This window comes from Strongylocentrotus purpuratus, unplaced genomic scaffold (genome assembly GCF_000002235.5).
Source record: "Strongylocentrotus purpuratus isolate Spur 01 unplaced genomic scaffold, Spur_5.0 spur5_scaffold_4, whole genome shotgun sequence".
Taxonomy (NCBI): Eukaryota; Metazoa; Echinodermata; class Echinoidea; order Camarodonta; family Strongylocentrotidae; genus Strongylocentrotus; species Strongylocentrotus purpuratus.
Window position 1 is genome coordinate 24,777,340 of NW_022145610.1, and position 12,768 is coordinate 24,790,107.

Below are 12,768 nucleotides of genomic sequence, written 5' to 3' on the forward strand. Positions count from 1 at the left end.
AAAAAAAATTGAATATGACAAATCATTTTAAGGCCAAATGTAAATCATAAATACAATCAATAACCAATGTAGGATGAAGGCAACGTGTAAGGGAAAATCAGCACCTTTGCATGTTAAAAACCAACTGCACTATTTGTATAAGAGTAGGGGAAACTCCGGTGTAGTGGTCCACCTGCACACCCCCAATCAGTTGTATCGGGAGGAGAGACCCGAGGGTTACAGCGATTCAGTTCGCGCTTCGCCTCCCAGGCACAGATGACACCAAATATTTAATAATAATAATAATAATAGTAGTAGACATACCTAAACATGATTGGTTACATAGATATAGACATACACTCTGAACAACTCAAAATGGTCTAAAGAGGGCGCTATACTCATACTGAAAGCAGTGCCATTTGAAGGAGAGTTTGGCCAATCCGTTTCGAGTAGGGCACAACATGGCATATATTCTTTTGTTATGTGCTTGCCCAAAAGAGCGGTATTTATAATATTAGGCCGACTCAACCGAGCGTTTTTTTCTTCCAAATTCCTCATCATTGGCACGGAATAAAAGAAAGGCCGTAAAATCATAAGCTTTGGCCAAACTCTGTCTTTTAATAGCTCTGACCAATAGCAACCAGATGGGCAAACTCTGTCTTTAAACGACTCTGACGGATAGTGGCCCGATGGTGCAGGCAGAGACAATGATAATACTAGCAGCTTAGACTCTGAAACTGTTTTAAATGTACCTCTCTGAGATCTGGGCATCGATTCATGAAACTTGTTCTTAATACTAAGTTACAATAACTGTTAGAAGCTACTGAAATCACTGCAGTTGACTGGCTGAGACCTTAAGTGTTATAGAATCTCGGCAAATTTGTTGTGGAATCAGGTCGTTTGAATTAAATTGAATTTATGGACTCATGATTTCATCAATCAATTTTACAAAAATTATTCTTACGCTAGTTAAAGAATAAGGAGGGATATTTCACAACAGAATGATATATAACAATACAATTTACAATTAAGATTACAAATATTCATTATGTGATCCATAAATCAGAACGGGAAAATACAAATGAGGTTTTAAGGAAGGTACAAAACTAATGTGTGTCAGACAAAATAATAAAGGAAAAGGGAATTGAACTCATTAAAGCCCATCTAGTTTGGCCAGGAGGGATGAGACCACACAGCAAGGTCACTGACAGGTGAACTCAGCTCTCAATTAACATAAGAAAAAGAGGATCATGGGGGGCCAATGGGCACTGCTTAGGCAATGTTTCTATATAGAGGGGGCAAGTAGCTACAAGTAGTGCAGTGGGGCTTTAAGTCATCTAAATGCACTCCTACAATGCATGAAGAAATATAATACATGTACTGCCTGACTTCTTGGTGAGGCCTTATTCAGTCAAAGTAACTCAATTATCATTTAATCAGCTAGATATTTTTTGATTTGGTAAAACACATACATGTATTTTCCATAGGTCCAAGCCCGAGTTGTCCTGCACGTTTGTGAAGTATTCAACATGTGAAAGATGTCATAGATTAAGATTTTGAAAGAAAGCAATTTGTAAAGATGCTTTATGTAGTACACAGGGGCTGGTGAATACCGAGAAATTTCAGAATCATGAAATTAATGAGAAACCAACTCGGTACATGCCCTGAGAACAGAAATGAGTAAAAATGGTTTCAAACTAAATGGCCCGAATTCACAAAGCAAGGTTTGAGCTCAGACCAAGGTTTGAGCTCAAACCTCCTTTTGTTTCGCCAAACCTCCTTTTGTTATTTACAAACCTGGTTTGTAAATAAGAAAAGGAGGTTTGGCGGAACAAAAGGAGGTTTGAGCTCAAACCTTGGTCTGAGCTCAAACCTTGCTTTGTGAATTCGGGCCTATATGGCTTAAAAGTTAATTCTTGTCATATTTTGAAAATGAGGGCATTTGAAGGGCAATCCTCTTTTCAGGGGACTTTTTTCAAAGCTGAAAAAACATATGATGGCTTCTGGTATAGCTCCGGAGTCCGCCTCTATTGGGTGCTCATGACCATTGCTATACAATGTGTCACATACATGTATTCAATGTTCTTAGTCAGTGTTAATAAAATTAAGACTATTTTCCATTATTCTTTGTTAGTATTATAACAGGGATGACAGTTAAAATTTATCATAGGGCCTGAAAATCACCTGGAAATGAGCTATTGTGTACAAAATAGCTCATAACTTGCCAGTGCCTGAATTCAGGCTATTGCCTGAAAACTGGCATCCCTGGTATAATTACAGAATGAAAAAAGCTTGCAAATAATTTTTCGCCTTTACCAGAACCCATCCTTCTCTTTGAGCCCACACAACATACATGTATCTCTTCGGGGAAGACATCAGCAACTAGGCCCAAAGCCTAGACCAGGTCCAGTGTAAGGTCAAGTGTTCCTAGGGTTCATATTCTTGATCGGCTTTGGTCTAAATTTAGTGCTTGGAGAATGACCTTTTTTGCCCTCTTCCACCTCTGGATCTGCCGGCTTGAGTTCTAGAACTAAATTTGGGCTTGAAGGATTGGCTTCCACTACTGGATCCATTTTCACCTCCTCTTCCGCTTCCTCTTCCTCTTCCTCTTCCTCCGCCTCTTCCTCCGCCCCTTCCTCTTCCACCTCCTCTTCTATCTTCCATTCTTCCTCCTCCTCCTCCTCTCCCTCCTCTTCCTCTTCCCCCTCCTCCTCCTCGTTCCCCTGATCCTCCTCTGCTACGATCTTGAGATCCAAATTTCTGCCGCTTGTTGTCGCCCCTGCCTCTGCTCTCGCCCCTGCCTCTGGTGCCCCTGCCTCTGCCTCTGGTGCCCTCAGAAGATTTTGATCTCTTTTTCGGAAACAGACCTAAGGAATAGAATACAAAGAAAATAATCTCCCAAGATGTTTATATCGATAGACGCATTGACTCCTGAATTATTTCAGTCCCCAGGGTTTAATACACGATCTACCTGGTTTCTGAAAGCAGTGGGTTAATAAAATTAGTATGGATTCTCTTTTTAGGGAAAGCCCCGGGTGGATCAGCACAGGACAACTGCTTTCAAAGAAAATATTGATAAATATAAAATGCAACTTTTTAATCATAAACTACCATTAAAGATAAAGTTGAGATCTGATCACACGATTGCATTGTTAAGGAAAATGTGTAGAAGAGATTGGAATAGAATGATCATGTAGGACATACATGTAAATAGTTGTGTACACTATTAAAGGTAATACAAAGTTTTGGGAAATTTTGAAAATTTGGTGGATAGTGATTCTTTACAATTTTGATATATTTGGATTCCCCTGTGGATGTATTATAAGCACTTAAAAATTTAGCCCCTAGAACACTTCTGCTTTCGAGAAATATTGAATATAAAAATTTACCGTTGCTCCCGGTAAATCTTGATAAATTTCAAATAGCGCCTACGGCCCACAATAGTAGTTGCGACCATGAACATCTCATAATGTGTAGTTGTGATATATATTTTCCAAATGGGAATAGCTAGTTGGGTCTATTTTAGTCAATAAACATTGTTTTATAGCTTAATTAATATCTTGACCTTGAGAGGGAGCTATACAACATAAATAGTTTTTTATTTACAATTTCATAACTTTTGACCCGATTTCAATCCCGACAACGATCACTGATGGTGGTGGGATCGCATATGCTTCCAATATGTTCAATGGAACCAAATTCATGACCCCATACCCAAACTTTGTATTACCTTTAAGTTTTAGAATCATCAAAATTTTAAGAAATTGCTAAAAGTCAAATGAGCTGTACATAGAAATGTGTATATCGCACTACACAAACATGCAGCATGAAAACATGGTCCACATGCTCTACCTATTAATGGACTTATTGTGAATATGGGGGCATTTGACGAGCCATCCTTTTTAGAGTTACATTTGTTCTACGATACTCTTCCACACTAACATAAAAGATTGAAAAACCTCACAATTATTTTTCACCTTTCCCAGAACTGAACCTTCTCTTTTATAGTTACAGCGTTTCTATTTTTTTGGTTGCACAATATAATTTATATACATTCATTTTCCTTAACACCCACTATAGGTTTAATCTAAACTTATCTTAGAATTACTGTCCAACATGATTTTTAGTAGAAGAAACAATTAGCAGTACATCATGTTTTAAGTTATGTGGAAAGATTGATGCATAAATTTATGTATACAATGAGGTTTCGTTATTATAAAAATGATGAGAAATTGACCCCATCTTTATGGAAAGCGCATGCACTGCACACAGAAATTATATGGCATGATAGATTGGTCCGAACTTTTCAGCTATTTTACGTCATATAGCAAATATGGGAGCATTTGAAGAGCACTCTTTTTTTGACGACATTTCTACCATGATATTCATCCAAACAGAGATAAAATGAACAAGAAAATGCAAAAAATAAGTTTTCTTCTTCCAGAACCCAACCTTCTATTTACATTTAAAGTGACTCGGTAACATCGACTCAGATGCTGAAACAAAATCCTAGATATATTTCATGCTGCAATCATAATTATAAACCTTTAGATCAGTCAGGAATCCAATGAACTTTACAAGCAGATCACCTGTCTGATTATCAAGATATTTATGATTGGAAATCAAAATTTCATTTTTTGTTTTCCTAAGAGTTTTTATAATATTACAGACTATTGGGAAAAATTAGTAAGTTAAAAACGGTCACTCAAAGATTTTTATTTTTTTGAGGCACTTCATGATCATTTTGAGGGGCAATTTTTTTAGGGCTTCAATATTACACAATATCACAGACACTGATAACACGTAGGGCCATGCATCTCAGATGTAACATTGTTAAACGGTGCCTTTAAGCCTAGATTGACATAATTCCGTAGTTAGCAACATGTAGATACATATTTTGTGTCTGGTTTCATTCTGAAGTAGAATCGTTCTCTCACCTGCATCAGGTTCCTCTCCCACTGCGTCTCTGTAATACTGCCTATCGTCATCCTCCTCCACCTTCTTCTCTTCATCTTCTCCTTCGTTCTTCCCTTCGCCGTCCTCCTTCCCGTACTTCCTCTTCATCCCTTGAATGGAACGTGTCCTGGTGGTATGAAGGAGAAAGTTCAATGACCTCACAATGCAACAAGATGATTACAGGTGAAAAATAAAGGTACATTTCAATTGAACCTTGAGGTGAGGTGTTGATAAATAATTCAATACTAACAAAACTTATAAAAAGCAAGAAGTGTGGGAGAAAGTTCAATGAAGTTACATACAACAAGTGACAAATAAAGGTTTATTTCAATTATACCTTGGTTTGAGGTGTTGACAAATAATTCAATTTGAAATTTTTAAAAAAGTTATAAAAAGCAAGAAATGGTACAGGTTGGTTTCAGAATATACTTAAAAGACAGAATTCTTTTTTCTTGGGGTGGAGTGTTTAATGACAAATGCAGTAAAAAGGTGTTTTAAAAAAGAGCCTTGACACACTGCAACAATGAGACATAAACACCAAACAAAGAGGTATTTTTAGCATAGTCCATCTATAGGTATAGCCTATTGGCATCAAAACTTTCGTAAACATTTCAAATAGAATGTGGATTTTGTTTTCATACTCACTTGTTTTCCTCATTTTCCTGCTGTTTCTTGGCTACATTTGCCTCTTGCTGCTTTTTCCTCTTGATCTTTGCAATCCTAGAATCGGGAAGGTATTGAGAGAGAGAGAGAGAGAGAGATAGGGAGAAAGAGAGAGATATAAGGAGGGAGAATGAGAGAGAGAGAGAGAGAGAGAGAGACAGACAGACAGACAGAGAGAGAGAGAGAGAAAGACAGAGAAAGACAGACAGACAGAACAAGAAAGAGAAAGACAGAGACAGAAAGAGAAAGAGAGGGAGAGATAGAAACAGAGAGATAGGGAGAGCGAGAGATAGGGAGAGCGAGAGATAGAGAAGAAGCATTTTACAGAAATGGATGAATGAGACAGAGAGAAAAGAAAAAGAGGTGATGAAAGGAGGTAAATAAAGGATAGAAAGAGATGGAAAACAAGAACGGGAGAACAAAAATGAGTATCAGGAAGAGTCTTTCACAAAAATATTTCAAGAGGAAAAATCTTCACAAATATGAATCACTTGTAAAATTCATGCAAGGTTCATGCATGCAAAAAATAATGTCTCTTTAGTATATTGTCATGGATTTATTTATGCCATATCTTTCGAATTACGCACATCAACTCCATTACATAATCCCCACTTGGACATTGTGCCTTTTTAGTATATTTTCCCATGATTTATTTATGCCATTTCTTTCACAATTACGCACATCGATTCAATTACATAATCCCCACTTGTTCATGGATGTGCTAATGTTCTCTCCTGCTGTATTAGAAGAACAGCTGTGGAGGAAAAAAGTTCATTATTTTCTTCATGACTAGCACAAACAAATGCAATATATTGAACTGTAATTAAAAATTCTCCTTTACTATGTCTTCTTCTTTAAAGAGAAAAAAATGACTTACTTCTTCCTGAATTTCACCTCTCTGGCTGCTGAAATTTCCTCCTTTGTTTTTGTTACTATAGAATAAAGTATAAAAGAAGATTGATTAATATCATCAGCCACAGGATGAGAAATAAAAGGAGGTATGCTGACAAAAATAAAGCATTGGGAGATTAATCATTAGATGACATTGTGTACATTACACATGATATTATTCACAATGATATTCATATGCTTTGAAACATCATATTCCTGCCCTAAAAATAAACAATGCATTATAAGTTGAAAAGTGAGCCTGCACAATGGTACCATAATCTTATCTCCTGTCTGTACTAGTTTGGCCAGGAGGGATTAGACCTCCCAGCCTGGTCACTGACAGGTGATTATCTCATCAAATCAGCTCTCAATTAACATTAAAGAAAAAGGGGACCATGGGGGACCAACGGGTACCGCTTAGGCATTGTTTACTATATAAAGGGCGCAAGTAGCTACAAGTAGTGCAGTGGGGCTTTAAGACATTGATTTACTCACTGGATTCATGATAGAGTACCTCCCCTTCACCTAGACCTTCTTCTATCTTTATGAGGCCAAGCTGTAGCCGAGGTCCAATCTGAGAGGAGCAAGACATAATAATTTAAGTTGGATACGAGAGGAGAAAAATTTGCATCATACTTCATGCTCTATTCTATCTGCAAAGTGCACAGAGTACTACATTATATAATAATCATCAAAATAATAATATTAAATATATTGAAAATTCCAGAAATAAAATTTGCCATTTCACCAGAGAGAGTACTCATCATAACAGTAATTGGGTGCCTCAAATTAACTATGCTAGCACGAGAGGTAAAGTAGTGAAGACGAAACTATATTCTTACAAAGAACACAATCATAATAAACTCTCTTGTCAAAACAAAATCATTTTGACAGTCCCATTTTTTGTATTATTGTTTTTGAGCACTGATATATACCAGAGTCACACCAACAAGCCAGACACCAGACTGAAAACAGACCGATCAAACAATTACATTACCCCCAATGACGCTTAGAGATTTAGGTGGTGGGCGCTTTATAAGCACCGTTTTTATCATTATTATTATTATGACCAAAACTCTGTCAGTTTGGAGTCAGTCTTGTGTTGGTTTGCTGGTGTGTCTGAGGCAATAGCATGGTTTTCGATGTCATTGTCTCACCTCTATTAACCTGATGGCGCTCTTCTGGTTGTCCAGGTTGCCTCGGCTAGCGAGCCTCTGAGGCAGGGTCACTTCATTGTGTTCTCCGTCCAGCTCTGCCTCGCTCTCGGACAACTGACCGGTGCTTGAGAAAGAAAGAAAGATGGGGATACATAATAATCATTATATTACTAATAGAAAATTTCCCGGACATGGAATGATGTCAACTTCATTAGATCTATCATATATCTAATAGAAGAGCAATTAATTTCCTCAGCTGTGATGTCAGGGGCCTACATCTTTACAAGCTTGCTTTTATGTAGGTCCTATCATATTTCTTTCAGTTCAATCAGTTCTCTTAATGGACCACTTATCTTTATGTTATTTATTATGTATTATTGTTATTTTATTACAACAAAAAAAAGACCAACAAAATTTGTACTATATTTTGAAATGTATATGTAACATGACAAATATGAAAATAAATGAAATAAAATGAAAAGATAACAAATACTTTCCATTTATCATTTCATGCTTATTAGCATAAATCATTTTTTGTGCAGCCTAACAAGTGATTGGTTTGCAGAAATAAGCTTCTTTTGCAGGCGGCCAAATTACACACCAGGGAAGAGGGGCAGAGGGGCACTGACATTGTGATAACGTCCTAGATTGGGAACTTTACTGTGCATCAGGGCAGAAAGAGAGTCAGAGGAAGATAGAGAGAGGAAACAAATGAATAGATGGGCAGAGTATACTCACTTTAGGAAGAAGTCACTGACATCCTGGTAACGTCCTAGATTGGGAACTTTACTCTGGAGAAGTTTCTTGGTGCTTCGGCTCATTCCCATTGGAACAGCCTTGATGGAACTGTGAAGAAAAAAACAAACATAATCAAAACAAATTCTTATTCATAAACAGCACAGATGACAGTTATAAATTTCACGTTGCACAGGGTTTATTTCCTGCAGGCACCTAGCTCATGATGCATGTAAAAGATTTTTTTCTACCTAGTACCCTTGTACATTTACTTCTCTTGGTCTTGGATAGCATATTATTATATGACCTCTAAAATAAAAAGACCCTCCTGGATCATATAGTTTGATAAAATTGATACTTAAGTCTTGTTTTGTGTTTTAAAACAAATGGGAAAGTTGTTCGGCACTACGTCACAGTAATATTACCACTAGAACTTTAACAAAATCATAACTTTCTTATTTTGTGTCCGATTTCATTCGAATTTTTACCACCCTGCTTCTCTGATTTTTCTGCATTCTTTAATATTGATTGTATGTATATTAAGTTGGATTTTCCACAACATCCAATATCTTATTTCTTAATCGTTGAAAGATCTACTCCTTTACTGGATAAGTCACAAGTAATCAATGTTAGGCAATTTTTGTACGAACATGCCATCTGCTAAAAGGACAGAAAAGGCATTATAACAGAGTTCATCATTCATTCATTCATTTATTTATTTATTGTACAATATGAGATTTAACTTACTAGTGCCTGAACTCTATCCGCTCGGTCTCTGCATTGTAGTTGAGCAGAACACACCTTCTGATGTCATTCAGATGAATCTAACAACAGGATAAAAACCAGAACAGACAAGCATTACACTCCTGTTGTGGTGTGCACCTGTAATCCAGCTACCATTTGAAGTTACAAACTGATTCAGCCGAGGACGCAGGTTCGAAACGGATGGTGACACTTAAAGGTCGGTCCCCAGACGTAAATAATCATATCTGATTGATACACGTCTGTAAAAACCCAATACACACACACACACACACACTCACGTAATACACAGTTACACTGAAGTTAATTTCATATGAGTAGGTATGAATGCTAAATTACGCTGCTTTTTTTCTACCATTTAAATATTCAGTTTTAATGAAAAATGATAACTCAGAACTTATTGAAAAACATTATCATTCACAAATTGATATTAGAATTGGATAACATACAAATATGATAACTATGTTAACAAAACAAAAATTGTTATTGAGAACTAATCAAGACATTTGACTAGAACCTAGCTACAATGTCATGCATACTACAGGGCCCCTTGGTCGAGCAGTTTTTTTTAACAACAAATACAAATTTAAAAATACTTAAGAGCCTTCCAAGACAAATGACACACCTTGTTGACATTGATAGATGGAAACATATTCTGGAACATGGTGGTCATGAGCTTGAAGCGCAGTTCATTCCCGTTGAAGTTGTTGAGGATGAGAAGAGGATGATGCAGGAACTGAGATGCATACATGCTGGGTTTCCGTAGCGACGATACAACATCCTTAGCTAAAGTGTACTGCAGGTGTGAAAATAAAAGTCAGAGCACTGGTTTCGTTAACTGATTTATTTATCCCCTATATGTTTTCAATCATAATTATTTTCATTCTTCATCATTATTAAAAAACATGCATATCTAACTTAGTTACTCCTAATAACAGGTTGACTTTCAAACAGAAAGACAAGCTTTATTTGTCCAAAAATATAATATGCAACACCAAAATTTGGGTGACCTGAAATGCTTGTTTTATTTGGGGGGGGGGGGGGGGTGTTCATCCATCTTTCAGCTTTGCTATTTCCAATAACTCTTACTCACCTTGTGAACTTTGAAGGTCAAGGTTGGTCCTCTGGGCAGCCTCATTATTCTCTGTAATACAAACCAAACAAATTAAAGGTGAAAACAAAATATATAACATTAATAATTACTACCATTGCACAAAATACTGCTTCACCCTTTGAAAAAAAAGAGCAAATGAAATTTATTATTTTGATATGGTGGCACTACGGTAAATCAAGTTTATTCAATTACTGGAAATCTAGAAACGTTTGCACAAAGCTAATGGCTACAATTTTTGAGATAAGAATCTTTCCTAAATTGCGTAATTTTAGTGTTGTAATGTCATCACTTTGCTGCATGAACCAATTGCAAAAGTGTGGGTTAAATTTTTTATTCATTACACAGCATGAGATATAAGTAATATCAGTTGTGAAAATAAATCTGAATGGCAAGCTGATGATGATGATGATGAAGAGATACCTGTACATGTATGACAATATAATACTCACCATATGAATTGCAGAGTCTGTCTTTGTGTAGGACAGAAAGTGAGAAACACCAAGAGGACCAGCTACTCCAACAAAGTCCTTCAGAGTGTTCTTCTTACGGGCCTATACAAAAGAAAAAACAAGATGGCAAAATGAGAAATCAAAAAATAAGAATTTGCCTATGGCCCAAGATGTCAGCAAAACTAATTTAATGTAATATCAGACTTCGATGTAGACTTTTTCTTTATACACAAGTAATTTAAGTAAGATGCTATAAAAAATAACAATTTTCCCCTTTTAAAACATGAAAGGAAATAGAAGTTGTTTGAGTTTGTCCTTGCAAGGCAGTTTACCGATTATTCTGAAAGAGTAAGCAAAAATATTTACAGGGGTAAGTGATAGAATGAACAAGTATTTCCTCATATCCTTATTCATAATTTAGAGTGTCCAATTTTTCAGTCTTTTTCAGAGCTCTTTTTTAAAGCTTTAATTAACAACAACCAAGAGTTATAATCATACGTTGTGATGTGGAATGAAATGGCCCCTGTAGACAAGGGCCTGGGTTAATACTTACTCGAAGACTTGATGCGGTGTAAGGCTCCATCATTTGCCTCGTATCAAGCATAAGCTGCAAGCCGTTCTTTCCGACCCTGCCCCTATTGAAGACAAACGTATGTGGAGCTTTCCCATAGTCATTCTCTGCAAGGTTTTGTTTCCTCTGGGCTGCCTTTTTAGATTTGCTCTGCAGGTCAGGAAAGAATCATCATCAAACAATTATCACAAGTTTTTCATTGATTTCAAATCAGGAATATTCAAAGAATCCATTTTCAAAACCATGCAGTATGATGCAATTAATCATTGAACCCATACATCCCATTATGTTTAAAGAAAAAAGACTTTTAGAATACTAAGTAACAGCAATCGCAATGGAAAAGGCAAGCCGAGAGGAGCAAACGCAAGCTAGAGAAGGCTTTGCCTTTCGCCTTCAGCTTTTTCCTCCTTTTTCTTCTGTCAAACAATGACATAGCACACAATCTCATATTCAAATATATACAACTTAACTTTTGTTTGTTTAATCTTGAGGGCCATCAACATTTTTCAGACCTACCTTGGCTTTACTACTTAAGTCGCGATCGCGCGCGCAGCCGCAGGAGACATGAGCACCTCCCTCTCAAACTACATACACAATTTACTACACATGGGACCGGGTTCCAGTAAGCAACACACATTTTCATAATAATTCATCCACAGATTTTGATATGAATACAACGAGAATGATCACCATATTTCATAAACTTATACTTATTCAATTAAAAATCTTTCATACCTTTTTACGAGCCATAATAGTCTTCTCAACTGGTGATTTTTAAAGTTCTAAACGAGGATTTGGTGTTCACACGACAAGTCACACATGTTTTCTAAGTGAAATCTCTCAAAACTGCCGATAGAGGGCCCGAGCCAAATTTGTGTAATTTTTCTTTTTATCTGAACAACCAAGACAAAAATGCTATATCGGTTAAGTCAAACTAGTCTTAGTGTTCACCTCCCTATAAATTCCACCTGTCTATAGTGGCAATATATTATTGTCTCCTTTGAGAGACAGATATTTGTTGTAGAACCTGCCTAGAAAGGCCACCTGTTCACAACGGCCACTTTCTGTGTTTCCCTTGGGTGGCCATAGTAGAAAGATTTGACTGTATCTTATAGGGTGTTACGTATACATTTTATCTTTATATTAAAAGAAATCGTTTTCAGTTGGTAACTTGTCTAACCAGGTAATAAGGGGAAAACATTACACAAAAATGTGTCACTTGTCGAAAGAAAAGGGGCACTTATCAGATTTTAATAGGGGTATATATTATGAGGAGGGGAAGGGGTTCTTATCAAGAAGTAAAAAGAGGGACTTATGAGGGAGGAAATGGGGCTGATGTAAAAAAAAAAGGAAAAAAAAGAGGATATTTGGATAATTTAAATAGTGGTGGGGGAACTGCCCCCCCCCCCTCCCCTCACACTCTACACGGGGCCTCCATTTAGTGTCCTATCCGAGGGACGGAGTGTTTTCCACTGTACCACAGCCTGCGCT

The 12,768-nt window shown here is 36.8% G+C and overlaps 1 protein-coding gene across 1 annotated transcript in view; it reads right to left on the minus strand.

The window, feature by feature from the left end:
- LOC115929091 (suppressor of SWI4 1 homolog) overlaps nucleotides 1-12,119 on the minus strand; it is a 55,530-nt gene extending 43,411 nt beyond the window's left edge. The window contains exons 1-13 of the mRNA XM_030997256.1: nucleotides 12,013-12,119; nucleotides 11,260-11,427; nucleotides 10,707-10,808; nucleotides 10,237-10,287; nucleotides 9,769-9,939; nucleotides 9,129-9,205; nucleotides 8,385-8,492; nucleotides 7,647-7,770; nucleotides 6,985-7,063; nucleotides 6,476-6,530; nucleotides 5,581-5,655; nucleotides 4,917-5,062; nucleotides 2,667-2,846 (exon numbers count right to left, since the gene is read on the minus strand). Coding sequence (XP_030853116.1) covers nucleotides 2,667-2,846; nucleotides 4,917-5,062; nucleotides 5,581-5,655; nucleotides 6,476-6,530; nucleotides 6,985-7,063; nucleotides 7,647-7,770; nucleotides 8,385-8,492; nucleotides 9,129-9,205; nucleotides 9,769-9,939; nucleotides 10,237-10,287; nucleotides 10,707-10,808; nucleotides 11,260-11,427; nucleotides 12,013-12,027 — 1,351 coding nt within the window. The 5' untranslated portion in view covers nucleotides 12,028-12,119. The remainder of the gene's footprint in view (nucleotides 1-2,666; nucleotides 2,847-4,916; nucleotides 5,063-5,580; nucleotides 5,656-6,475; nucleotides 6,531-6,984; nucleotides 7,064-7,646; nucleotides 7,771-8,384; nucleotides 8,493-9,128; nucleotides 9,206-9,768; nucleotides 9,940-10,236; nucleotides 10,288-10,706; nucleotides 10,809-11,259; nucleotides 11,428-12,012) is intronic.
- Between the last annotated feature and the right edge of the window lie 649 nt (nucleotides 12,120-12,768).